Source organism: Haplochromis burtoni, unplaced genomic scaffold (assembly GCF_018398535.1).
Source record: "Haplochromis burtoni strain Fernald_Lab_line unplaced genomic scaffold, NCSU_Asbu1 Contig_148, whole genome shotgun sequence".
Classification (NCBI taxonomy): domain Eukaryota; kingdom Metazoa; phylum Chordata; class Actinopteri; order Cichliformes; family Cichlidae; genus Haplochromis; species Haplochromis burtoni.
The window spans coordinates 171,710-197,885 of record NW_024582509.1 but is presented as its reverse complement, the minus strand read 5'-3'; the positions used below and the strand labels follow the sequence as shown (position 1 = coordinate 197,885).

Below are 26,176 nucleotides of genomic sequence, written 5' to 3'. Positions count from 1 at the left end.
CTTTATTTATAAACTCCAGTTCACAACAGTTGTGTAATATTGTGTAAAACACTTGATTATCACACAGAAGAGCCCAACATTTGCATGATCCACTTCCAACAGCTCTTGGCGATGGTGGAGAGGAAGAACTCCCTTCTAAAGGGAAAAGACTTCCAGCAGGACCCAGGCTCAGGCAGGGGCAGCCTCCGAGCCAATGATTTGAATGTAAAGAGAGAAGAAGATTTGACAGCAAAATTTATTTAAAGCACCAAAAGTCAGCAGTGTGCAGGCCGAGTATGTGATGCAATCTGTTTTTAGAATGTTTAAAATACTTCATAAACCTTTTATGAACCCTTAAATCAGTGGCAGCATGTTTCATAGGCTGGTCACATCATAGCTGCACAGCTCTGAAATCAGATCCGTGGAGTTAAATGTGCAGCATTTGAAACACAATTCAATGTCATTTTTCTAAATATGTGTGTGCACAGCTTCAGTCACATACACCTCCACCTCCTCCTCCCTAACACACGTCACTCAGGCCCACCAATAGCCTCCTGTGTTTATCCTGCAGCTTTTATAAACCGGCGCGGGGAGCGAAGCGCCACACTGCGTAAGCCAGTCCTCCGGTGAAGGTTCCCTGAGCTCCACGCTGCCCCAGAGCACACTTTAAGACTCTTACAGCAGAACTCCGTGTAAAAGTTAACTGCAGGTCTGAGTTTCTGTCGGACTGTCCCATTATGAGTCTCCGGTTTGTCGTGTGCGTAATGGCCCTGTTCGCCTCCTCTAGCCTGGTGGCCGAGGCGCTGAGAGCCAAACGCCTCGCCATCGGCTGCCCGGAGAAGTGCGACAAGTCTCAGTGCGCTCCCATCCCCGCGGACTGCCTGGCGGGCGACGTGCTGGACCGCTGCGACTGCTGCCCGGTGTGCGCGTCCGGCGAGGGCGAGCAGTGCGGCGGCACCGGAGACCGCGATTGCGCCGAGGGGATGGAGTGCGTGGTGACTGACGGCGTGGAGGTGTCGGCCACTGTCCGGCGGAGAGGAAGCGCCGGCGTGTGCGTGTGCAAAAGCTCCGAACCCGTGTGCGGCAGCGACGGCGTCTCGTACCGGAACATCTGCGAGCTGAAGCGCGTCAGCAACCGGGCCATGAAGCTGCAGCAGCCGCCGGTGATCTTCATCCAGAGGGGAACCTGCGGGAAAGGTACGTGTGAGTGCGTGCGCGCGTGCACGAGAGAGATTATAGCTTAAGAAGAAAGAAAAGGTGAAGCAGGACTCTGGAAGTTTAAGTGCGCACACACAGAGCCTGAAATAGGCAGCAATGTGAGTGTGCGTGCGTGTATTAATTTCTTTGTGGGGACCAAAAATTGGAAGTTTACTATACTTGTGAGGACCAAAATCCTGGTCCCCACAAGTTTCAAGGCGGTTTTGAGACTCAAAATGTGGTTTTAGTGTCAGGGTTACAATTGGGTCATGGTGAGGGTTAAGCAGTCATTATTAATGGTTAGGGTAAGGGGCTGGGGAAAGCAATATGTCAATGAAATGTCCCCACAAGAAACGAATACCCGACGTGTGTGTGTGTGTGTTGGCTCTGAACTTGTATGACCTCAGCAGGAGTCTGAGACTGAACTCTCGCCCAGCAGAAAATCATCAGACGAGCATCCAGAATGAACCCAAATCGCGTGAAGAATGCATCCTTAGATCTCAGACAGACTGGAGTTAACCCTGAATCTGCGTCTCCTCCCAGCATATAGCAGCATACAACCATAACCTCCAACATATAGTGTCTGATTAATCTGGTGGCCTGTGGTCTAGTAAACATCAGGTTTGGTCTCCAGATACCTCGTTGTAGTTTTTCACATAGAAAGTAGAAGTAAAGCAGCAGAAGACTGTCACGTTTAAAAGCTGCAGTCACACAAACTGTACCATTAATGATCTCCCGATAAATAATTTGACTTGTGACGTCACCTTTCAGCATATTTCCAGCGTGACCCCCCCCCCCCCCCCCCCCCCCCCCCCCCACACACACACACACACACATGCTTCACTACATTTCGCTGTTTATACAGCTTAGAGATAACAAGGTAATTAGTGATTTCTCCCAGAGGACAATCGTGTTAACTAAACCTAAATGTCTGCGGTGGTACAACAGGAAGTGTTTTGGAGGTTTATGGGAAAAAAAGCACTTTTGTTAGACGTCTATAGATAAAATCACAGTCTGTATATAAAAGATGGAAAGATGGATGTGGCCACTACAATGTCACCCACATCGTTCTGGCTGCTTGAGATTCTTTTTGAACATTTGAGTAAGAGATAAAATGCTTTCATTTAACTCTCAGTATCCTTAGTCCTTAAGCTTAGCCCCTACGCCTGAGAAGCAGAAGTCACAAGGCAAACTTGTTTGTAGTGAAGAGAAAGGCGCGCTGCCATATCGTAGCCACTTCCTATCTGCTAGGCCTGACCTATCCTGATTGGAGTCACTGAGCTGGACCGCTCCACCGTGTTTGAGTCTTGCTGTGTGCTACAGCCCATCCGAGTTTGTGTCACCCTGTTGCACCTGTACAGTTTATGAAAACAAGCTAATCTAACTGGTAGCTGATAACTTCTGCCCTCTTGTTCATATTCAGCCAATTCTTTCTTGCAGGAAGCCAAAACATTTAAAAGTGAGCCTTCAAAGTCAGGTCCAAAACCAATGGGTGATGTGAAGCTGGCCATCTTTTACTTACAGGCTGTGGTGCTTTGACACCAATGAAAACCTCTTAGTGACGAATGAGGCTCTGAGTTTTTGTAGCTGCATGTTACAACAGCAGACAGTTTAACTGCATTATAGTAAGTTAAAGCATTTATCTGACATCTGTCATAGCAAACTGCTCTCTCATTACATCTGCACCCTTCTCTCTTTCTCTTTACATCTGCTGATTGGCCCAAAACGCTGACATGGAACATGTTTCCACCCATAAACCTGCCTCCCTCCTTCTCTCGCAGGCTAATGTTATCTTAACGAGGCCATAATTTCTTGAAATTAGGCCAGGAAGTCCTGAGTGACTGCCCTGTGCTATGAAAACAAATAGGTTGTCCTGTGAGACTCAAAGAGTCATGAAAGGATTTTAAGAAGTGAAGCCACACAACCTTCAAAGCTACAGCTGTAAATACAGCAGTTTGCTGATGCAGTTTGATTCAGATTGTGTGGGGTGGACTTTCTCAAGCAAGGTCAGTGTCAGCCTCCTCCTCCTCCTGCGTCTTCTTTTCCTTTTTTTCCTTTTATCCATCTAATGTCTTTCTCCCGTTGCCTTCCTTCACCTCTTCCCTTCCCAATCACTTCTCTGACCTATTTCACTGAGAGGGATGTCCAAACCTCTAAAACGCCTCTTTGCATTTGATTTGATTTGAACTTGAGTTTAGGGAAAAAATCTGGACGATGCCACAATGAGTCTGTGGTGATTCATCTCTTGGAGCTGATTGGCCAATTGTATAACTTCCTAAACAGACACAGATCTAGGTCACACAGATATTTAACCCAGATTTGAGGGGATCAAAATGTATTTCTCCCTTTTTTGTCTTTGACTGCTTCCATGTGCAGACTTGCGGGCTGTTTGCAAGATTGACAGGCTTGGATACAGAGTCAACAAAACACAGTCGCTTGGTGATTCAGCTCCTTCTTTCAGGAGCCGGAGGGCTCACTGCCCGAAAACCAGGCTACTGTTTGATGTTTGAGAACAGCACATGTAGCTCCGTAAAAAATAAACCCACAAAAATACTAAAAGCGTGTTACTGGAACAGGTTAAAAATAGTTTGGTACAGCTATTAAAAGCATCCATATGTTTCATTTTCATAGTGTCAGAGACAAATCTTGCTCTTATATAAAATCAATAGCCAATAAATAAGCATTAATCACAGTTTTTAATTAAGTTACATGGACATCATGCTTTACAAACTATGTGAGAATAGCAAACAGTCTCTCTTTAAATATGTCCTGACTTTGTCACACTCAGAATTAGAGGTGCAGAAGAAGAACATTTCTATCTCTGCAAGTACAGTATGCAAAAATGAACCTCTAAAGCTCATTACTGTACCTCAAGGTAACCATCTGTACCTTTCTGAGGGGAAAAACAGCACATATCTGCACTGCCTCTTGATTTTAAGGAGCAGTGTCAGTAGATATCTTTGCTCAGCCAAATAATTAGTTCTGGCAAGTTTCATTCTGCACTTGTCTTCAATATCAGCAGCACAGTGGGTCAGTGGCAAACAGAATGAATTAAGAAAAACCACAATAGATAAGAAATGACTAAAATAATTGTTAGTAGCTGCTAAACATAGATGGTTGTGGGCATCACAGGTTTAAGGCTGGTTCCTAAGAAGAGGTCCATGCATATCTGCTTTAAAAACACTCAAGGTCATCTTCATGTTTTCAGTGGCACTTCTATGGATCGCCCACTACATTTCCCCTGAGTGTTCTCCAAAGGACAGCTCAGGACTATACAGCAGAAGTCCACTCTGATCATCTGACCGCGGGGAACAAATTCATGGTGCACACTGCCGGTCGTGGCTGGAGACCCAGCTGTCGGCACACTGCCGCGAGCAGTGGTATCACTGCAGAGGCTGGGTTGGCTTAAATGAACAACAACAGCCATATCCATTTAAACTCTGTCATCATTTGTGAGCAGAAACTGAAGTGAAAGCTCTCCTTGTCGGACCATTCGGGGTCGCTGACATGTGAGCATTGGTTGTTTACAGTGTGCCGGCTTCAGCGTCGCTCACTGCGCCAGTGTGGACATGACCTCTGTTGACCTCACGGCGTGCAGTGCTGTTAACGACACCTGCAGTGCGTTTCTTTGCACATCTGACTGACTCCATTCAGTTCACTTCAAAGCTGCAGCAGCTGGCAAACCGCTAATCTGCAGCCGACCAGCCAAACCCACATCAGCACATACTGACGGTCAGCTGCAGCAGAGGCTCAGGAAAAGTCATCACAGACTCAGACTGACTGAAGCCTGGACTGGACTGATGTGAGAATGTGACAGCCTCAGACCTGAGTTGTGTCCAAGTGCGTGTATCCACAAACAGCTTCACAATAGTCTTTCTTCTTCTTTAACACTTTTTATGGCACATCTGCAGCATCTGGACCTAGCATCGCACCTTCATTGTTTTAAGCACACATTGTACCTTTATCACGTTTTAAGACCACATTCCACCAAACAGTCTTGTTGCCTCTGGTTGAGATTAAGTGTTTTTTTGATCAGCCAAGCTCCTTTTAAAAGGGATCTTTGTTTTTTAAGTGCCCACCATGTTAGCATTAGCCAACCTCTGATAGATGATGCAGTCGGGCTGAGGGCTGTTGACATCCTCAATCCAGCTAAAGCCTAAAGCTTAGGGGTGGCTTTCACCATAGCTTGTGCTGACAGCATTTCTTCTTTTCTTAAAAAAATTGGGATTTGTGTGGATTTTTTGGGGACTGGTTCACACAAGAAAGTGATCTGTTTCCACTCTGTTTTCTTTGCCATGAGTCAACATCTTTAATGTGTCCATTCATTGCTTTTTGCACAGCTGCAGTAAAAATTGTTTGCCTGAAAAAAGTTACATCTTCATGTGGCTGTCAGTGTTTCCTTCCCTCCTTTGTTGTCTTTCCTTCCTTCGTTAGTGTCTGATTGAGTTCACCTGTCCCTCATTGCCCTTCTCCTCTTGGTGTTTGCATTTCATCAAAATGGCTCCACAAGTTTTAGTACCTCCCAACAAAAACTCGAGAGGAGAAACATGAGGGCAGAGCAGTGGAGGCAGCAGGAGACTAACAATATAAAAGCCACACTTAGAGTCTCATTTTAAAGTAATGCCATTTAAATGCACAATAAACTGTTTCATTATGGCCGACTACCAGTGTAGAGGCTCATTTACAAATACAGTCTATTTTCTATCTATTTTGAGGTCAAAGGACAAGTTGTTTCTTGTCTTTTTTCCAAGTGAAAGCAGCGTTATCAGCAGAGCTGGTATGAACTGCAGCGAGGTGATCGCTATGAAGAATGAGTTCGGGATTCTTCATGATTCATGGAGATAAAATCTGCAGACATCTGAAATATGTGGAGGGAGTCAGCTGAGATATGATACAGTATGATCGTGAGATCAGTGACCCTGAGGACAAACAGAGATATGCCTTCACTGTCGCTCTGCTCTGTCTCGTGTAGATCTTTCCAACGGTTTGCTCAAAAGGAACTCGGGTCTGTTCACACAGCTGCTAGATGGTGGGAATGTGACGCTTCAAAGGCCCCGATTAACATCAAGGAGGTTAATGGTGGAGAAATTGATTACTTATTGGAGCAAACCACAACTAAACACCAATAAAGATGAATCACCACCTAAAAAAAGAAAAAAGTATTGTGAAAGTCTCATTTAACTTGATCACACAGCCCGCAGCCCACCACATGGTGGGGGGAAGTGGCCTATTACAAAGATGGTGCCACAAGTTAAAGGAAGCGCTTGAAATCAAACATCTCTTCTGAGAGAAACCTGGAGCACTTAAAAAGAGCCGGAGACAACAAGAAGATCCTTTTTTTAACTTCAGTGGTCAAAAACTACACGTATGGATTTACCAAAGTGGATCAAAACAGCTTTACAAAAACCACCCATCCACCCATTAAATCCTCCATCCACGTCCATTATCCATCCATCCATCCATCCATCCACCCATCCATTAAATCCATCCATCATCCATCCATCCATCCATCCATCTCCATCCATCCATCCATCCATCCATCCATCATCATCATCCATCCATCCATCCATCATCCATCCATCCATTACTCCATCCATCCAAACTACGTCCATCCATCCATCCATCCATCCATCCATCCATCCATCCATCCGTCCATCCATCCATCCATCCATACATCCATCCATCCATTCCATCCATCCATCCATCCATCATCCATCCATCCACCCACCCATCCACCATCCATCCATCATCCATCCATCCATCCATCCACTCATTAATCCATCCATCCATCCACCCATTAAGCCATCCATCCATCCATCCATCCATCCATCCATCCACTCATTAATCCATCCATCCATCCACCCATTAAACCCTCCATCCATCCACCCGTCCGTCTGTCGATCCATCCATCCATCCACCCACCCATTCATCCATCCATCCACCCGTCCGTCTGTCGATCCATCCATCCATCCACCCACCCATTCATCCATCCATCCACCCATTAAGCCCTCCATCCATCCATCCAAAAAAATCTTTTTTTCTCATAAGTTGTAATTCTTTAGTGCATGAACACGATTTCACTTCACAGCTTCTTTAACAGCGGTACGATAACGAGACTGCATGCCACAGAGCTGAACCTGTCAGTGCAACCATGTCACTGGCTAATATTTTTGGTCACCATCTTTGGCATTACTGAGTTCACCTGTATATGTCTATGCAGTAGCTCCATGTCTCCTCACTTAAACAAAGAAAGCTCTCTCTAGTTTGTTTAATGGTCACACAAGTGAAGTTTGAATGGTGACTGGACTGTAAGCACTGTTGTTTAACAACTGCTTTTATGTCACACCGCTCTGAGGAATCATGTTTACGACACACACAGATGGCAGAGGCTAACTGGCCCCGGCAGATCTGAGTTTCCAGATGTTGCAGCACCTCTGGGTTGAACCAGGAGGGGGTTATGTAAGGCGACAGTGACAGTTATGCAGGAATAGCCCCGCCTCCCTCCCCTGATACCTCCGCATCTTTTGAGGCGCTGAGTCATTTCCTTTGTTTTCTAACCAGCAGACAGGCTGCAGCTGCTCGCATACGTGCGCTTCATATACACTGCACTCCACATCTGGATGTGGTTTAACACAGCGGCTATGGTTTGGGTCTCCTGAACCTCATGCAGTCACCACACTGAAGCTGAAAGTCTGACTAATACTAGATGATGATTGTTTGCAACATTTCAATTTTCTTATCCAGCCTCTTATCTCCTCTGTGACTGCGGTCGGCCAAAATCCACCAGATCTTTATTTAAGACCACAGATTTACAGTCCTCCCCTGCAGCTGCTGATCGCAATCCCTTTCAGAATGCTCACAGTGGATTACTGTGTGTGTGTGTGTGTGTGTGTGTGTGTTACGATACAGTGACATGGTGTTTTACTCCCTTCAGGTCAGCAGAACCCCGACAGTCTTCGCTACAAGTACAACTTCATCGCTGATGTGGTGGAGAAGATCGCGCCTGCTGTCGTTCATATTGAACTGTATCGCAAGTAAGAGTGATCCAGACATCTGTAAACCTTTAAAATATGGATGGGAGCCTTTATAAAGTTCTTAATTGTCAGTTTAAGCAACGCATTGCCTCAGTGGTTGCTTGCCTGGATTTTTTCCAGGAGTTAGTTTCTTTGGCCAATGAAAAAACGCTGGGTTAACCCGGCCTGTTGTTACCGGGACAATCTCAGAGAGCAGAATTTTCTTTTTCTGGTTAAATCAATCAAAACAATCATAATGTGTTGAGTTCTTCAGGGTTTTAACTACCAGTTCTTTTCTAGAATGATCAGGATTTGTTTGGTTTTGGTAGATTCGCCACTTTTAGTCACAGTGAAATGTGATGTGAGGTTCGTGGATGCTGTCTTAATGATTTTAATGATCCTTGGACCTTTCTCAGATCATCCAATAAGCACAGTTGAATGGATTGGAGTACATTGTTCGCTGATGTTTATGTTCCAGAAACAATAAATCGAGACATAGTTGGGTCCTCTCACTGAGTCAAAGCTCATTTTATTTTACAGCCAAATATCTTAAAACTAATGACACGTGTTCTTTTATTTCCATGCTGAAGAGTAAATGTTAAAGCTACAAGCAGAACTTTAGACTTGGTTTTTCTTAAATACAGTTTAAAATACCTCTTTACACCCTTACATCAAAGCGTGCTCTTTAGTGATCGATCCATCAATTGATCATGTCCACTTGATGTTGTTTGAGATCAGAAGTCAGAGCCAAGCCTTTCGTCTCTCCCTCTCTCTTCTCAGGATGATGTTTTCCAAGCGGGAGGTTCCCGTAGCCAGCGGCTCCGGGTTCGTTGTATCAGAGGACGGACTCATCGTTACCAATGCCCATGTGGTGGCCAACAAGCACAGAGTGAAGGTATGCAAACTGTTGGAAAACGTCTTCACAACATCCTATTTCACTAGCCATTATGTTAAAAATGTATAGCAATGTGTTCACATCAAAATAGCTTTTGATGAAAACTAACTGGACTCACTTAAGCTACAATCCTTATCTTGTAAGATGCAGTGGCTGCACAACCTGCCATATAGTCAGGACCAATAGAGAGTAGCATCAGTGACAACATATGAGACTAAAAAAGTCAAAAACAGCATGGAAAGAACAAGCTGGGGTTGGGTGGGTTGCAAATAAGCTTGCAGGCCTGCAGGCAGAATTGTGTAGCTTCATTTCGGTTGGATATGTAGAAGGTTTGTGGATAATGGCCTGAAATCCGTCTGTGCTGGTTTAAACATCATCATCATGAGACAAGGTGGATGCTGTGGACGCATGGACTGTAAATAAAAGATGGAAGTAGCTTTTGATTCTACTGTACTAAGTGAAGCCAGTGTGAAACTGTCGTAAAGCTGTATTCTTCTTATGGGCAATTTCTTTGGCTGTAAACGATTTATAGTCTCTGGCCATTATTTTCTTGTCCTATTGAACACAACCTAATACATTTCTGTAAGTTAATCCTGTTTAATGTGGTGCCACATGGGCATGCAGGATCCCCCGGTGTCAGAGTCAGCTCCTTGGTCATCATCTGGTTACAACAAGCAACGACGCTGATGGCCGAAAATACTCACCGCTTTAAAAACAGGACTTTGTTAACAAACTGGCAACATCCTGGTGGCCTCGTCCATCTTTTATTTACAGTTTATGACCATTTTGGATCAGGACATTGAGTTCTGATCAGATCTTTTAATTTCCTCCAGGTGGAGCTGAAGAGCGGAGCCACATATGATGCCAAGATCAAAGACATCGACGAGAAGGCAGACATCGCTCTGATCAAGATCGATACACCGGTAAGCAGGCAGACGCTTGGAGAGTGAGGACGCCCCTATTTCATTTTCTTTTTGTTCTTTTTTCATCTTCACGTCAGCTCCATCTCAAAAGTTCGCAGTTGTTGGAGCAGAGAAAGCGATCCGAGCGAGTTAGCTGGAAAATTTACTTTTGCATCTTCATTTTTCCACCTTTTTTTTCTTTTGTGTATTTCTGTATTTTCTGTTTTAAAATTTAAGATAGAGTTTCTCATAATCCCTCATTTCTTCTCACCTCTTTGCTTTCTTTCGTCTCACTCGCTTTTATTTTGCAAAGCAAGCTGTTGAATTTGTGCATTTATACCCTGCTGTGAAGCATGCTTTTTGTGAACATTTATCTGAACTTCTGCCTTTGATTTTTGGCTCCGAAAGATCATTCTGGGGCAAAATAAAGTGATGAGTCATGAGAGTGGGTGTGAGTGGGGCAAGTGGAGACAAACGGAGCGATTTGGTTTGGGGCGACTTTGAGTTTTTGCTTCCTCACACTCTTTGTTTTTTTCTCTGGGATGACCGGGCAGCCAGATTCAAGCCAGGAAGAGAGGTTTTTACCGACATTTATGTAATGGGACGACATTTTTAGAATGAAAGGGTGGGTGCGTCCCATTTTGTCCAGACAGTCAGAGCTGCTACATCCTGTGCAGAAGTCTGTCCTCACACGTCAAATTCATGTATTAAAACCTTTTATGTGAAGTTTCAGATTTAATACCAAAGTGAAAACAGGACAGATGCATCTGTGTGCAGTCTGTGTTTAAAGACAGGTAGTTAAAGTCATTCATCATTAAAGCAAATGATGTCCAGCTGTACTGAGTTGCATAAAGCAAACAGTGTTTTATGCAACTGTGATCTGGACTGCTTTCATAAGACTGGAAACCAGAAGAAAAAAAAGCCATAAAATGCAGATACCACAAGACTCTGAGTCCGCACACACAGGAGTTATAAAAGAATTTCTGTAGCAGTTCTAGGAGCTCCGAAAATGTGAGAAAACAGGAAATGAATTGAAGGAAATGAAGTCCAGCTGTACTTATGAAAGCAAACAGGGCGCGTTATACAAGCTCTGAGCCACACGCCGTTTTCACAATATCAAAAACACAGAATCCACGTGTTTATGCATTTGGAGATTAAATTATTATTGCACTACTAATCACTAATACCAAAGAAGAAAAGTCCACAGTAACATAAGAAACACACACCAACATAAGGGGCTGTCTACAAAGGAAGTTCATATTCAGGCTTTAAACCAAAACCCCAGTTTGTGATAACGGTATCACAACATCACTTATTAAAGTCTCTGCTAAGCCGCTGAGCACACTCACATGACACCTGCTGCCTGCTCTAACCAGAGACCTGATCACAGTGTGTCCAACTCCAGGCCTCGAGGGCCGGTGTCCTGCAGGTTTTAGATCTCGCCCAGGTCAACACACCTGAATCAAATGATTAGTTCATTCCCAGGCCTCTGAGGAGGTCATTTAACTATATGAATCAGCTGTGTTGGATTAAGGACACAGCTAAAACGTGCAGGACACTGTCCCCAAGCCTGGAGTTGCCGACCCCTGCCTTATCAGGTGAGGATGGTAACATGGTGAAATTTTTTTCCAAAGAACAAAAAAAACAACGCTTTTGCGTTGAGACGAGGTTCTTAAACATTTTGAGCTGGAGTTAATTAATTTTATCACATGTGTGCTGTGTGGTGCTGTTTATTTCTAACAGACTGGGAGCTCAGAAACTTTAAACATTAAAGCTTAATGCCCGACAGCCTGATAAAGGAGATAAACAGCACTAAACAGACACTGTGATTGAGAGTATACAGCAGGGTCCCCAATCCCGGTCCGCGGGAGATCTAAAACCTGCAGGGCCGGTGTCCCTGCAGGTTTTAGATCTCACCCTGGGTCAACACACCTGAATCACATGATTAGTTCTTTAACAGGCCTCTGGAGAACTTCAAGACATGTTGAGAAGGTAATTTATCCATTTAAATCAGCTGTGATGGATCAAGGACACATCTAAAACCTGCAGGGACACCGGCCCTCGTGGACTGGGATTGGGGACCCCTGGTATACAGTATATACACACTGAGGTCTAACTGACAATTAGACACAGGTGAAGACAATCAAGAGGAAGCCAAGATTGTTGCAAAACCCTGGAATGGGACTTTACATCCTCAGGCCGTGGGTTTGAAATCACTTGTAGAGCTGAAACAATGTGAACCATTCCATCGACTTCTTTCTTGTAGTCAAAGCAAATCAATCTGCATGTAAAGTCCAAAACAAACTCTGGCACACGGTCTCTGCTCTGCGGTCCGTTAGACGTTTAGACCTCCAAAGGTCAGGTGCGTGCAGGAAGTTTCAGGAAGCTTTAAACACAAGTACGACTGGGACCCTGAAACTGATGGTGCAGCTGACTTTACGATGAGTGAACAGGAAGTGCAGAAACTGCAAACTCATTTCCAGATTTGAGGGCTGCTGAATGTGACACGATTTAGAGCTTAACCACGAAATCTCATGAAATTAAGCAGGGTAGTGTAAAGCCTTATGAGTACTCAGAGGTTTCACCAGTTTATTCTGGCGTTTCAGCTTTGCAGCTTTCAGAGTGAGACATGTTGGACTTTATTCCCAGAAAAAAGCCTGAATCCAGTTACGTGTTCCAGTTCTTCACACTTACGTGATAAAGCTCCGCACAGAGACACCATCGCCGTAGGATGTGACGTCACGTTTTGCCCGTCAGAAGGAGACGGTGGTGGTTTCAAGTGGTGTGTTTGGCCGTCGGCGGGGTGTGTGTCTCTGTGTGTGCACTCTGTGTGAAGATGCACAAACTCACGGGGTTTAGGAACATCACATAATTTGCAGCACTGTTTCAGCAAAGGTGACTAGAAGCACGTGTGTGTATTCATGTCTTTGTGGGGACCAAAATCCTGGTCCCAACAAGTTTGAAGGCATTTTTGAGATGTGGTTTTAGTGACAGGGTTACAATTAAGTTATGGTGAGGTTTAGGGTAATGGGCTAGGGAAAGCATTATGTGAATCAGATGTTCCCTGTGTGTGTGTGATTCGGGCAGTGAGTGGTCGTGTCTTTGAGCGAGCGGGGTTCGTGTCCAGTGAAGCAGTGAGCTAGAAATGAACATCAGAGGCTTTATCAGCTTGTTTTTACTGATAAATCTGTTCAGAAAAATATTGAGTAGCGTGCAGAAGAATCCAGAAACGTTCAGGTTTCAGCTCAGTGGAGACAGATTTGCATTGGAATCTTAAGTTTATATACTTTTATAAGAATCTGTGTTGCCTCCCAGGTATGCATCATGGAAGCATGTGCAGACAGGAGCTACTGGGTGTTGTTTTTAATGAAGCCTCGTGGTGATATTCCACCTCAGTCCAACACTGATCATTTTCCCTGACACGTGCCCACGAGCAGCTTACGGGAAATGATCAGCTTTAACAGGCCAGGACGTCTGAAGGCTGAAGGCAGATTTGATCTGTTCTGTTAATAACACGGCACCAACAGCGCCACTGTAAACACTCCAAGCTTAGCATATAAGATACATCAGATGAAGTGGTGATAATAAGGAGTTAATGTGAGAGAGGGAGAGAGATCATTTTAGGGTTACAGAGACCTGCCGGAATTCTGCTGACACCATTGCTTCATGTCATTAATTACGAGGTTTGAATTCTCTGGTGTTATTTTTCCTTCACAGGCTTTATCCCCTCAGTGAATTCCTCAAAAAGTTGGCAAATATCTGCTCTGTTTGTTTAATTCAACAGTTGAAAGGTCTGTCTGTGCCCTGCATGAAAGACAAGAGAGAGTGAGAGATGAGAGGAGCGAGAGACAAAAGGAGAACACAAGGAAAAGATGATGTTTTATTTGTTTTACATGTTCGTGAGATGTCAGGGCGCTGAGACAAACTGGGTCAAACTGCTCCATATTTATACTTCAGCTACACTTTTCATACTGTGACATGTTGTATTAACCTTTATCAGAGTAAGAGGCAGGGTGGTCTCTGTCAGGAGCAGTCTTACAAAGGACTTCTTCCTGCCCACCATCGCCGTGCGCTGCTGATCGGGGCTCGTCTAATTGTTGGGCTTCTCTAATGTTGGAAGGTCTTTACTTATTTAAATTCTCTGGTCCATTTCTTCATACACAACAACAATAGTTTTCTTAACAGGGACTGATTCTGCTCATGTCCAGCTTACTTTTGCTCATGACTCCACTACAGTAGCTTTGCATGATTCACAGTTTGAAATAATCCTTCTTTATCTAGCAGCCGCTCATTCGTATTCTGCTTATTTTAGATGTCTTTGACTTCAGTCCACTTTCCTCTGATTGGTTGCCCCTCATAAGCAGAAAGTTTGAACAGCTGGTGGGTGGGACTGATGTGCCTGAGATGACCATGTTTGCCAACAGTAGAAAAACTGTGAAGTTTAGTCAAAGGAGCTTGCAAAGAAAAGCGTCTGGACTTCTTTAAGTTGCTTGAAGACGTTTCACCTCTCATCCGAGAAGCTTCTTCAGTTCTAAGGTCAAATGGTGGGGAGTCCCAGATTTAAACCTAGTGGGAGTTTCCCCCCCACAGAGGGACAAAAGGACCCCCTGATGGGGGTCCAGGGGGTCTGAGAACCTTCACAGACATATGTGAAGTTTAGTGTTTTGAGGAGTTTGAACTTCTGGGTTACAGGAATTACTTTTGGAAACTTTGTCCATCCACCACTGTTGCAGAAGATTTCTGTCATTTCTGACAGAAAATGAGGAAAAACAGAGCAGATCCTCCTCAAAGACTGAGCAACACACGAAAAGCAGAGGAAGCAGTGACGGATAATGAAAAGGAGAGGGCTGACGATGACAGCAGAGGATTAAAGGGATGAACCGAACCGCTGCTGTCTTGCTTGTTGTGGTTCGTCTCGCTCTCCGCTGTGTCGCTGTCTCTTAAATTAATACCGACCCCGGCCCGTTGACTTTGTAATCTCAGCCCGGACAGCGCGCCGTCATCCTAAAAACCACAGAGGGGTGAACACGGTCATTTTCCTGGTGGGCGGAGCTCGGTGGGCGGTGCGTTGGATGGTGGCTTCAGATGTTTCGAGCTGTTTGTGGTTTAAAGGTCTGATTAGAACAGCTGAACGAATCCTTTCATAACCTGACTCACATTGTTTATGTCTGTATATGTTTGACAGCGAGTGCGTTAGCGTGTGTGTTTGTTTATGGGGACCTCATTGGAATAATGCTCACAGATTCCTGTTGGGATTCATTATTTTAGCATCCTGTTGTTTACGTTTTCAGGTATTTGGGTCGCCGGTTTAAATGCACGTTAGTTTCAAGCAACAAAGAAAAGGAAATAAGTGAACAACTACACTGAATTTTTCTGATGCCACCTTGTGGTGTTCACTGCATTTTGCAGAGAGCTTTTACAAAATGTACCTTTAAAGCATAAATACTGAGAAGTTTCAATATCAGGTTGTGTTGAGAAATCCAGTCGTCACTTTGTTTATTCCTATTTCAGTCACGTCAGCTGTCGAGATGATCCCACACTGCGTCTGCTGTCAATCAGATCCTTTGACAATACTTTTCCAACTTTTCCATTAATTTTTGCAAGATCAGCTCCACTGGCTGAGATGCAAACAATGGCAGAGCTTCCTGTTTTACAGTTGGCTGTAGACACTGTTGTACCTCTCTCGTGGCCTCTGTGATGATTTGAACCAAAAACATCACATTTGGATTCATAACTGCATCGGACCCGTTCCCCATGTCTCCCTGTTTGCCTTCCTTGTGAATAGCTTCCTGACAGACGCCCCTCCCTGAGGTCACTCTGATCAGACTTCAGTGAACAGCAGATCGATCAGCGGGAGTTCCAGATGTGTCAGGTCTTTGCTGTTTTTTTCTTATTTCTTAACGTCGTGACATTCAGATACTGTTCATCTGCTGTACATTTTTCTTCCAGGCCTGACAATTCTTCTTTTGTCCTCACTCGTCCAGTTTAGTCAACTTTTTTTAAGAGCACGCTGCACCCTGTGCCAAGAAATGCTACATTTTTGGCTAATAGCACTTTGTGAATCACCTTCTTGGCACCCAAATACAACTTAACGGTGTTATGTCTGGCATTTTTCATAGATTCAACTAAAAAGAATGTGAAAAGGGTGTGCTGTTGCATTCATATGAAATGCATTCATACAAAAGCACAATAACAGTTTTACAATACAAATACTGTGAACATTAACAAATAATAGAGTAAAACAACATCTGTAACAGTGAATGATATTTTTACATGTGCTACTAAGAATTTTTTAATGATTTAAATAATTTGATTTGTGCACAATTTGGTATTTTACAGAATTTATGCACTTTTCAAGCTCATTTCGAGCACTGTGTGCCTTCACTGATCTGGGTGAGCAGGGAGACTGACATAAAGAACAGATTTCGATCTCACACTTGGCTTATGTTTCAGGTTTCACATTTTATTTTGTTTCGTCACCTGCCAGCATCCACGGGCCCGGGCAGCAGTCATGTACAAATGTGTCGATCATACCTGTGCTTTCGGGCAAGCTTTCACTGCACGCCCGGTTTCTGCTCGAGCTGAGATGCCTCCACATCTGTCACATCTGCTTCCATCCTTTCTGTTTTTCATCTACCCTTCATTCCTTTCTGCCCTCCTTCTCACCTTGTCCCTCCTTCACTCTCTCCCTTCAGAGTTTTTCTGTGTCACTCTCTCGCTTACAAAACCTTAAGCAAAAGTGGGTCAGAGCCTTCAGGCTTGTTACTTAACGGAGGAAATTGGCAACACATGTGTCTGTCAGCAGCAAAACAAACCACACACACACACTTACAGAGAAACAGACATTTGTCATGCTTGGTGGAGTGTGGTGTTGATGAAAGTTGGGTCCGAACATCATGACTGCTTTATGTCTCAGTTTTTCTGTTCCACGTCATCCATGTGGGGCTGAAGTAGGTTAGTAGGACGGCGTGAAGTGGGCCAGCGGGCAGTTCACGGAGGGTTGGCCTCCAGACTGCTGCGGGCTGGAGCCAAAGGTTCTTAGGATTTTAAATGCATTGAAGAAGGTGGGAATTGAACACCGAGTCAATGAACAACATGAAGCTACACTGTCTTTAATAGCCAATTTTAAAGTTTGGATTTTTTATTCTTTATAAATCTATAAATATTTTTATAGGCAGAAAAATTATGTTTTCAGGTACCTTGTGACCCAGTGATGTCCTTCTTCTCCAGCAGAATATCGGCCTTGCAGTTTGATGGTGAGGTTTGGGTTGTTTTACGGTTAGATTTTGGCTCGGATGTGCTACAGGAGCACCACACAAGCACAAGAGGTCTCTGCTGTGATATTTGCAGAGGACAGCAGTTTGTCAGATAAGGTTAAACCCAGATTCCACTTGGCATCACCACAGTGCTGACATGCCTTCGCCTCAGAAGACAAATTCTCGGTAAAACCCATGTTGAGCTTTAGGTGATATCAACATATCTGAAAACCAACTGCATTCCTCTAGATAAGAATTATGTGCATGGAAGGAAGAGGAGTTCGCCCAGGAATGAAGCTTGTGGCGTCAGTCTGCAAGGCTGTATGGCTCTCCATATCAGATAAACTGTATATAAGAGGGATGTAGTCTCCAGGTCATTACGGACTCTAATGATGACCTTCATGTAAAAAATAAACTTTAAGGATGGAGAAGGTGAGAAGTTCAGGGTGAGAAGTTCAGGGGGGGAAATGCTCTGGGTGGTCAGTGTGAGTCAAGCAGTTGGAACTGGGTTCAAATCAGTCGTTCTTTTGGACATTAAGTCATCGCCTGTTGAGATCAGCCCAGCATCTCCTCTGGGGGAGTGTGAGCAGTGTTTGCAGCAGTGCGACTCTGTGCATGAGATGCCAACATTGTGTTGCAGTTTTTGAACAGCAAGTATACCAAAGATGGAAGGAGACCACCCTTTTTTGCCTTTTATGAATATGAAGAAATTCACAGTGTAAGGAGGTGGTGTCCCACGTATTAGTCTGGTAACCATCCATCCATCCATTCGCTTCCGCTTATCCTTTTCAGGGTCGCGGGGGGCGCTGGAGCCTATCCCAGCTGTCATAGGGCGAGAGGCGGGGTACACCCTGGACAGGTTGCCAGTCTGTTGCAGGGCTAACACACAGGGACAGACAACCATTCGCACTCACATTCACACCTAGTGACAATTTGGATTATCCAATTAACCTATCCCCACAAGCTGCATGTCTTTGGACGGTGGGAGGAAGCCGGAGTACCCGGAGGGAACCCACGCAAACACGGGGAGAACATGCAAACTCGTCTTGTCCTTGTTTCACTGTGTTTTCCTCAATGAAACTTTAAGGTCCTGAACTTTAAGCTTCCCTGAGATGTTGTGATTTGGCACAATGGACATAAAAGTGAACTGAATATTTAGCCTTAGTGTGTGTGTGTGTGTGTGTGTGTGTGTGTGTGTGTGTGTGTGTGTGTGTGCGCGCATGCGCTCAGTCTGAATGTTTCCTGGATTTAATGAAAAGACCAACAGAGGAGGAGGAGAGAGCGACACTGAGTAAGTCAGGGAGTAATAAGAATCTATTAAAGTGCATTTAAACAAATTATTACTCATAAAAGTCCAAACAGTTCACTTTCACTGGCAAAATAAACTTTGCATTTCCAGTAACAGAAAGGTGCACTCAGCTTTTCTTTTGCTAAACTGCAGTAACGAGGATGGAAAAACTCAAATTTAGGAGCCAGCTAATCAGAAGTGCAACCTGCATCCAACTGGATTCATTTTCAGCCTCGATTCGCATCCCAGCCATTTGTTCGAACTCTAAAAATCACCTCACACTTGTGCTTTAATAACACAGCAGTGTGACTTAACTTTTTTGGCAGCCTGAGCTCGATCATATTATTTTATTATTTTTATTTTTTGCAGTTGTACATGTGGCAATAAAGCATCAGCCAGTAGTACTGCCGTATGTTGGTGGGAATCGATCGATATGATGGAAAATGATGTGGAAACTGTGCCGAGGAATAGAATATGGACACCAGCCTGCCTTTATGGAGGACAGTTTTAGCAGAACTTCATGTCACTCTTTAAAAGAAAGATTAAGATCAGGAACAGTGTGTTTCATGATTTAACACAAACTGAAGTGAAGTGTGTTTCATGATCAGCACCTTATAAAAGTGCTGTGTTTGTAGTGTTTTCAGCACATGCTCTCTGCCTCTGTGAAGCAACTCATTAATGTACAGGCAAATGAGTAGTGGTCCCAAAACTGAACCTTGTGGAATCCCCACGAGTACTGCTCCTATTACGTAACAACTGTCTGGAAATATTTAATATTTTCCTTTAAGACGACACTTTGCCTTTTCTGTTGGCCATCTTAATCAAAGTCCAGGTTTTGGTTTTTTTTTTGGAGAGGTGAAGAAGCTTATTTCTTTCAAGAAAAATGGATGATGATGGTCAGTGGTGTTAGTGATGCTGAGGGTGAAGGTGGGGGCGTAGTCACTAAAAGCCAAACTAAGAGGTGTAGCTCCAAAGAGGAAAATCTAACTAAACTTACTCCAGCAGGGGGCTGCATTTAAGCTGAAAAAATGTGCTGTTTTAAAATATGCTAAAGTTCTGTTTTTACTTCTAATATTTCTTTCATATTCATTTCTTCACAATGTTTTGCCTTTTTCTGGCCGCCATTGTAGTTTAGTCTCCATGGCTTAACTGGTTAAGTCCACAGACTCAGTGCACCGCCTAGTGGTACAAACTGGTATTCGACTAAAGTACAACCTGGTCCTAGTTCAACTTCAGTTTGCACCTCATTAACGCAATACTGTTGAACATTAGGTCATAATTGTTGTTTTGTCATAGTCTGATGCTCGGTTTGGTTTTGTAAGGTTTACATCAATTTGCAACACAGGAATATACAATAACTGCCTTTAAGGATTATAACTGTTAACTGGCAAACCTCCTTAAAAGATATATTAGAGAATAAGAGAATCATCTAACGTTTTTACACATGTCAGATGTATTAAGGTGAATAAGGTGAACTTTGCAGGCATGATGTACCAGAATGACAGCTACAGAGAACTACTGAATGAACCTCAGTCCTCAACTGTAGGGCTGAATAACTAAATACTTGTTACAGTTTGAGGTTTAACTGCAAGAGAGCGGTGATCCTCAGGGGCAATGAGGCTGCACGACTGAAATGGTGATTTGTATTTAAGAGTTTGGGTTTTGGGGTTAAGAGGAGGCTTCGTCAGAGTGAGAGAGCTGAGTCAGCTGTCCACAGGAAACGCACGTCTGTCTCCACAGGCCTAAAGAGAATAAACTGCTGTTTACCTGTGTGTGTGTGTGTGTGTGTGTGTGTGTGTGTGTGTGTGTGTGTGTGTGTGTGGTAACTGGGCTGCTGTTCCTTCAATCATGGTGCACCATCAAGGTTTTTCCCACATGGAGGCATTTGTCATGTTCAGCAGCGTTGAAGTGAAACTGTTTACTTCTTGTTAAATGGGGTCAGTCGTAGTCATTTCTGATAATCCAACGACTAGAGAAAGAAAATGGAAAATGCAGGTTTCTGTCAAACAAAGAAAGACACTCAGTGATTTTTACAGTAAGAGGATCAGAGCTGTCACCCTTCTGAGCCAGGAAAACCTCGCATCATTTGTTTCACTTTCTGTTTTCTTTGCCCAATTTAGAAGAAAAACATGTAAAAGAAGACTTTAAACAAATCTAATGTAGCTTTGTGCACCAAGACCAGCACAGAAATAACCTCTTCCTTCTGTTCGATCAGCTGATTCGCATGTGTGGTGTCTCACTCTGTGTCCTGTCCGTCTCTTCTCTTTGTTGCAACAGATGAAGCTGCCGGTGCTGCTGCTCGGTCGCTCGGCAGACCTTCGTCCCGGCGAGTTTGTGGTCGCGATAGGCAGCCCGTTCTCCCTGCAGAACACCGTCACCACCGGCATCGTCAGCACCACCCAAAGGGGAGGCAAAGAACTTGGCCTGCGCAACTCAGACATGGATTACATCCAGACTGATGCCATCATCAATGTAAGGGAAGGGACAAAGTGTGTGGGTCTTATCAAGTCTGAAAAACACCTCTAATAATTCAAATTTAAGTGTTAGAATAATTTCAAAAAGGGAGACATATTTATATACTATACATGTAAGGAAGAAATTAACTGTTACCAGTGCCGAAGTGCCTAAAATCATGCATTCCACCTGAGGGCCACCAGATGGCGATAGTTGCAAAGGATCTCTGGTCCTATAGAAGTCTATGGGAAAATGGCACGTTAGCCTAACCTCTGTATACACTTACTGCTAACTTTATGAGCTCGGTCATGCTGTCATACAGTCTTGGTCATACCATGTTTCAGAGTGAGGGATCATCTGTGATATGGTTTCACATTTTGACCCGCCCCTCTCGTCACATGATGGCCACAGTAAAAGAAACACTAGTCCTGAGGCTTCACAGCTCTTCAGAAACGGCGGATAATGTTGCCTCAAGTGGCCACTAGTGGAAGTGCACTTTCCAAAGCTTCTATGTTTTCGTCATTTTTTCAGCCATGGAGGTCGCTCTTAACTCTTTCCCCCATAAAGACGATATATGAAGACCTCCCCTGCGCCCTTAATGACGAATTTTGACAGCTCAATATGTGTCAATAAGGATGCATTTTGATAACCATTGCAATAGGAGGGTTGCTGGATAGGAAGAGGCCACCCTCAGCATCCTCCGATGCACACCCGGTCGTTTTGTTCTATGAGCAGGTCTGAAATATGACAGAAACCGCTCAGCTCAGAAAAAGAGCTGCAAAAGTTTCTCCTAGTAAGCTTTCCATGGGTAAAGCATTAAATAATTGTTTTAATAATATTCACTGAATTCACGTTAACTGTTTGCTTGTTTGTTTTCTTGCAGTACGGCAACTCTGGAGGACCACTAGTCAATCTGGTAAGTGAAGGAGAAAAAGTGAGATGACCTGTTGAGCTGTATCCGTATCATTAAGAATGATATCTGTGAAGCAGAAACTGAGCTCTGCCTTTACTTGGACCACATCCACGTGTTGCAAAACGGAGAAATACATAACCCCATATAAATAAAGACCAAGAAGCATAAAGTCCTTATTAGGAAAGGTAAATAAAGAGTTTAGGTAACGCTTGGCGCAGGGTCCTGGTCCACAGCTGACTCTGATTAGAAGCTTGTTTTCAGTCAGCCACAGAAAAAAAAGAGGCGTCAGATTGGCTGTTTCACAAGCTTCATGTGGGACTCTGGCTTTTACTGAGAAACGCTGGCAAATTAAAGTTTGTTCCTGTGTGTGTGCTGCAGGATGGGGAGGTGATCGGCATCAACACTCTGAAGGTCACAGCAGGAATCTCCTTTGCCATCCCCTCGGACAAGATCAGACAGTTCCTGGCAGAGTCACACGACAGACAAGCTAAAGGTTTGTAGCAGTGTTATCACGGAGCTGATGTCAGAGAGACGGAGCAGACGAGGCCAAAGAGAGCAAGACAACGTGGCACAAGTCTCACATGCTCGAACACTCACACAAAGCTGTGCGTTTAAAAAATGGATCCAGCCATAATTTACAAAATGTAGACAAATGTCTCTTTAAGTTATAGAGAAAGACCCGTGCAGTTTAAAAGGCAATAAAAGCTCAACACAGATGAACAGAAATTCCTAACTGCTGTGAGCATGCAGTAACATTGAGTTATATTAGGAATATTGAGGTCATTCCTTATGAAATCAAAATAAACGTTCGCACCTCAAATCAGATTTTTTAAAACTACATTTTCAGCTCAGATTTACAAGGAAACACTTCTTCATGAACTAAAGTTTTGTCATGTGATATAAGGGTTAAGGTTTCTCTCAGTTTTTCCGCTGCAGTAATCACTCATTACTTCTAAATTGAATCCAAGTTTATTTAAATGGCATCAAATCACAGCAGTTCTGTCATCATTTGGTGAGAGCGTGTGGACGTCCATGTGCCTGCGTGTTTTTTGTGGCTGCTCAAGCTTGTCCGTGAAGAATTTTCATTACAATGCACAAGCACGCACAACACGCCCCCACGAGCAAGCATTAGCTGACAGTGGGAAGGACAAACTGCCTTTTAACAGGAAGAAAGTAGAACCAGGCTCAGTATTTAAGAGGCGAGAGGAAAGAGACAATAAACAGGAGAGTATCGGGAACCACAGCTAGAGGATGAGCCTAGGATTAAATGTGGGTAAAAGGAGACCATGTGTTATAACTTATTTTGACGCCCACCTATCCCAGGTGGAGATGAGAGCCCTGAAAGTTTTCTCCAGTAAATGCCCAGAGAGCATCAACACTTATTGTTATCGCTCTAAGAGACAATTGTTTTGCAATTTAGCTTTGAAATTACAAACAAAACCCAGATTTTGTCTCTTTAGATTGAAATACCTAAACTGGATCTAAAATTGACTTAAGTACAGTTTTTAAATAAAGCTTAAAATCTGTTTTTCCAGTCCAGAAAGTTTCATGTGGAGCTCTGTGGATTTTAGCTGCTTCGCCCGGTTAAATAAAGCTGTGTTTATTTTCCTTCTTGATGAAGTTTGTTTGTTTCTGTAATCATGCTCGGGTGCGGACCAAAACAACTGCACTGAGACCCTTTCAGCTAAACGTAACTCCAGGGTGGTTCGCTCATGGCCAGAACGTGATGTGACCAAACTGTCAGCAGATTTGAGATTTGAACCCAAAACACAGCACCTTTATTTCTCTCACCCCAGACTGATGTAGCCAATAAGAAGACTGATGGTGGTTTTCAGTGATGCATTTTTTGGTTGCTTCCAGTTTTTCTGTTTGAAATGAAACCAAATCAAGAGAAAAAGCCACACATTGACACACTCATGAACTGACTCTGACCAGAGTAAACAAGCTCCAGGCTTGTGCCACATCCACCTCCAGTACTCGTACCTGTACCTGAAACTCTGAGACGTTTGCATGGCTACGTTACGTTACAGTACTGTAGCTAAAACGCAAAGATAGATTTCAAAGCTGCCTGTTAAACATTTCACACTTCACTTTAGACTTGTTGATTTTAAAACTAGATAAACGTGATAGAAGAGGATGATGATGTTGACCATAACATGGACATAATGGGTATTTTTGTTGTTATGTTCTGCAGGTAAAACACCACAGAAGAAGAAATACATCGGCGTCAGAATGATGAGCCTCACTTCATCGTAAGTCCCAGCTTCCCTCACCTCTACTTCTGACATCCACAGAAAAATCATCTAAACTGCATTTAAACAGGATTAAATTGTAAGATTATTTAATGTGTTGATTTCTGTGAGAGCAGCCTGGAAAATCTAAATCCCGACTCAGTGTGTTGTTGACGCTCCCTGGATCCCTAAAATAGATGTTTCTCAATCCTGACTTTCATACATAATCAGGGCGGTGATCATATCGACAGGGTGACGTTAGCTTTCGATACCCGCTGCCAAATGATCGCTTTAAGCAGGAATGTAAGCCGGGCCAGGCCGCGTTCACAGCCTTCGGGTCAGAGTAACCGCCTAAGCTGGCCCAGAGTCACAGCAGGAAACTCCCCAAATCACCAAAACAACCCTCACTTTATGACAGCTTGTTAATTTTAAACATGCCCTCAGGTACTTTTAAAATGATCTGCCATCACATTTACGCTTTTCAAGTTTCACCCTCCATCCAAGTACCAACTTTTCTATATTTCACAACACTGCGCAAGAAGCCAAGATAATAGGTAAGCTCCTCGAGTGATCATCAGTCAGCTTTATTCATGTCAAACCTATCGTGTGGTGATGCACTTTCAAGCCTGCTGCAAGTGAAAACATGCTGCTGCTGCACATTGGGACACGGTTGGCTGATGTATATCAGTCCTTACATGTTGGAGCTTCCTTAAATAAAACAGCCAGAAAAAACACAAAAGCTGAAATTTAATTAACCCTAACCCCCCCTAACCCTAACCCTAATAAACGGGATCCAGGCGAGAGCAGGAGGTCAGTAACATCAGGGGAAAACAATCAATCAGTGACTCACTGGGATATAATCCAATCAGAACAAGGCCCCAAACCTCCACAGAATCACTCAAAAAGAATGAAAAGAAGAATCAAAACTCATAATTACCCATAAACTCAAATACAACCATACTGATTTTAAGTATTAAAAGGACTTGGTGTGAAGTAACGGCTCTGAACACACAACAATTAGAAAACACCTCCCAGGTTTGAGACCATTTCTTGTGAGGGACATTTTCAGAGGGATTAATGCTCTCAACATGGCTCCAGTGTGGAATATGCTGTTTTAGTGATAATGCAGTGTGAAGCACAGATGCCATTCTGACTGCTGTGAATCAGGACTTGCAACACAAATGTTATTATGACTGAGAAGATAAAACGCTACACAACACTTCTGCTGGTTTGGAGGACCATTTAACCGGCTGGAGACGCCAAATGTCCTTTCGCTGATCAGCATAATGAGAAAAATGCTGCATGTGTCATATTTTGCAGCATCTTCATCATATTTGGGGCAGTTAATCTCTTTTATTTTTGCTTACAAACCACAGAATACTTGACGGAGCCTTGGGCACTTCAGAATAAAATGCTCTTTCTGACAGGCCTTAATTATGCTGACAGTCAGCGTGGTTCAGGCACCACACACATTTAAATCTGGGCCTGTCATTTCAGACATTTTGCTCTAGAAAGGTGGTGAACACAGTGACTGCATGATGCAGGTCATAGTTCATTGCCATCAGCTTTGTTGAAGATGCAGCTTCTCAGAGTTTGCCCTGTCCTCAGGATGTCACTTCTAATCTGAGTGAATTTTTAGAGCCCAGAATAAATCAAATGCATCAGAATGACGTGCTGAAAACATTCGGTGCAGAAGCTCATGTTCTCACTGGTTTTCTCCTCTTTTCTCAGGCTGGCTAAGGAGCTGAAGGAGCGGCAGTCAGACTTCCCAGATGTCACTTCTGGGGCGTACGTCATTGAAGTCATCAGCAGAACTCCAGCTGAGGCGTGAGTGTTTCATTTCACCCAGTTCACTGTCTACTAAGTTCACATCGGGGCATAAAAGTTCAGGATATGGACAGGATAGTTCTCTGTCCAGAGAGTTTTATTTCCAAGGCACAAGTGGCACATTTGGCATCGGAGGGGTTCTGGTATGTTAAAGCAGGTACAAGAGTGCACGCTGGGTGGTTACAAACATGCTTCTGCAGACGGTTTTTGCTACTCAAGCA

The 26,176-nt window shown here is 43.7% G+C and overlaps 1 protein-coding gene across 1 annotated transcript in view; it reads left to right on the top strand.

Moving 5' to 3' along the window:
* The first annotated feature begins 565 nt into the window (after positions 1–565).
* The window catches only part of htra1b (HtrA serine peptidase 1b), a 26,997-nt gene continuing 1,386 nt past the window's right edge, over positions 566–26,176 (top strand). The window contains exons 1-9 of the mRNA XM_005932189.3: positions 566–1,176; positions 8,111–8,210; positions 8,970–9,084; positions 9,918–10,007; positions 20,808–21,002; positions 21,868–21,900; positions 22,276–22,390; positions 24,092–24,149; positions 25,860–25,955. Coding sequence (XP_005932251.1) covers positions 717–1,176; positions 8,111–8,210; positions 8,970–9,084; positions 9,918–10,007; positions 20,808–21,002; positions 21,868–21,900; positions 22,276–22,390; positions 24,092–24,149; positions 25,860–25,955 — 1,262 coding nt within the window. The 5' untranslated portion in view covers positions 566–716. The remainder of the gene's footprint in view (positions 1,177–8,110; positions 8,211–8,969; positions 9,085–9,917; positions 10,008–20,807; positions 21,003–21,867; positions 21,901–22,275; positions 22,391–24,091; positions 24,150–25,859; positions 25,956–26,176) is intronic.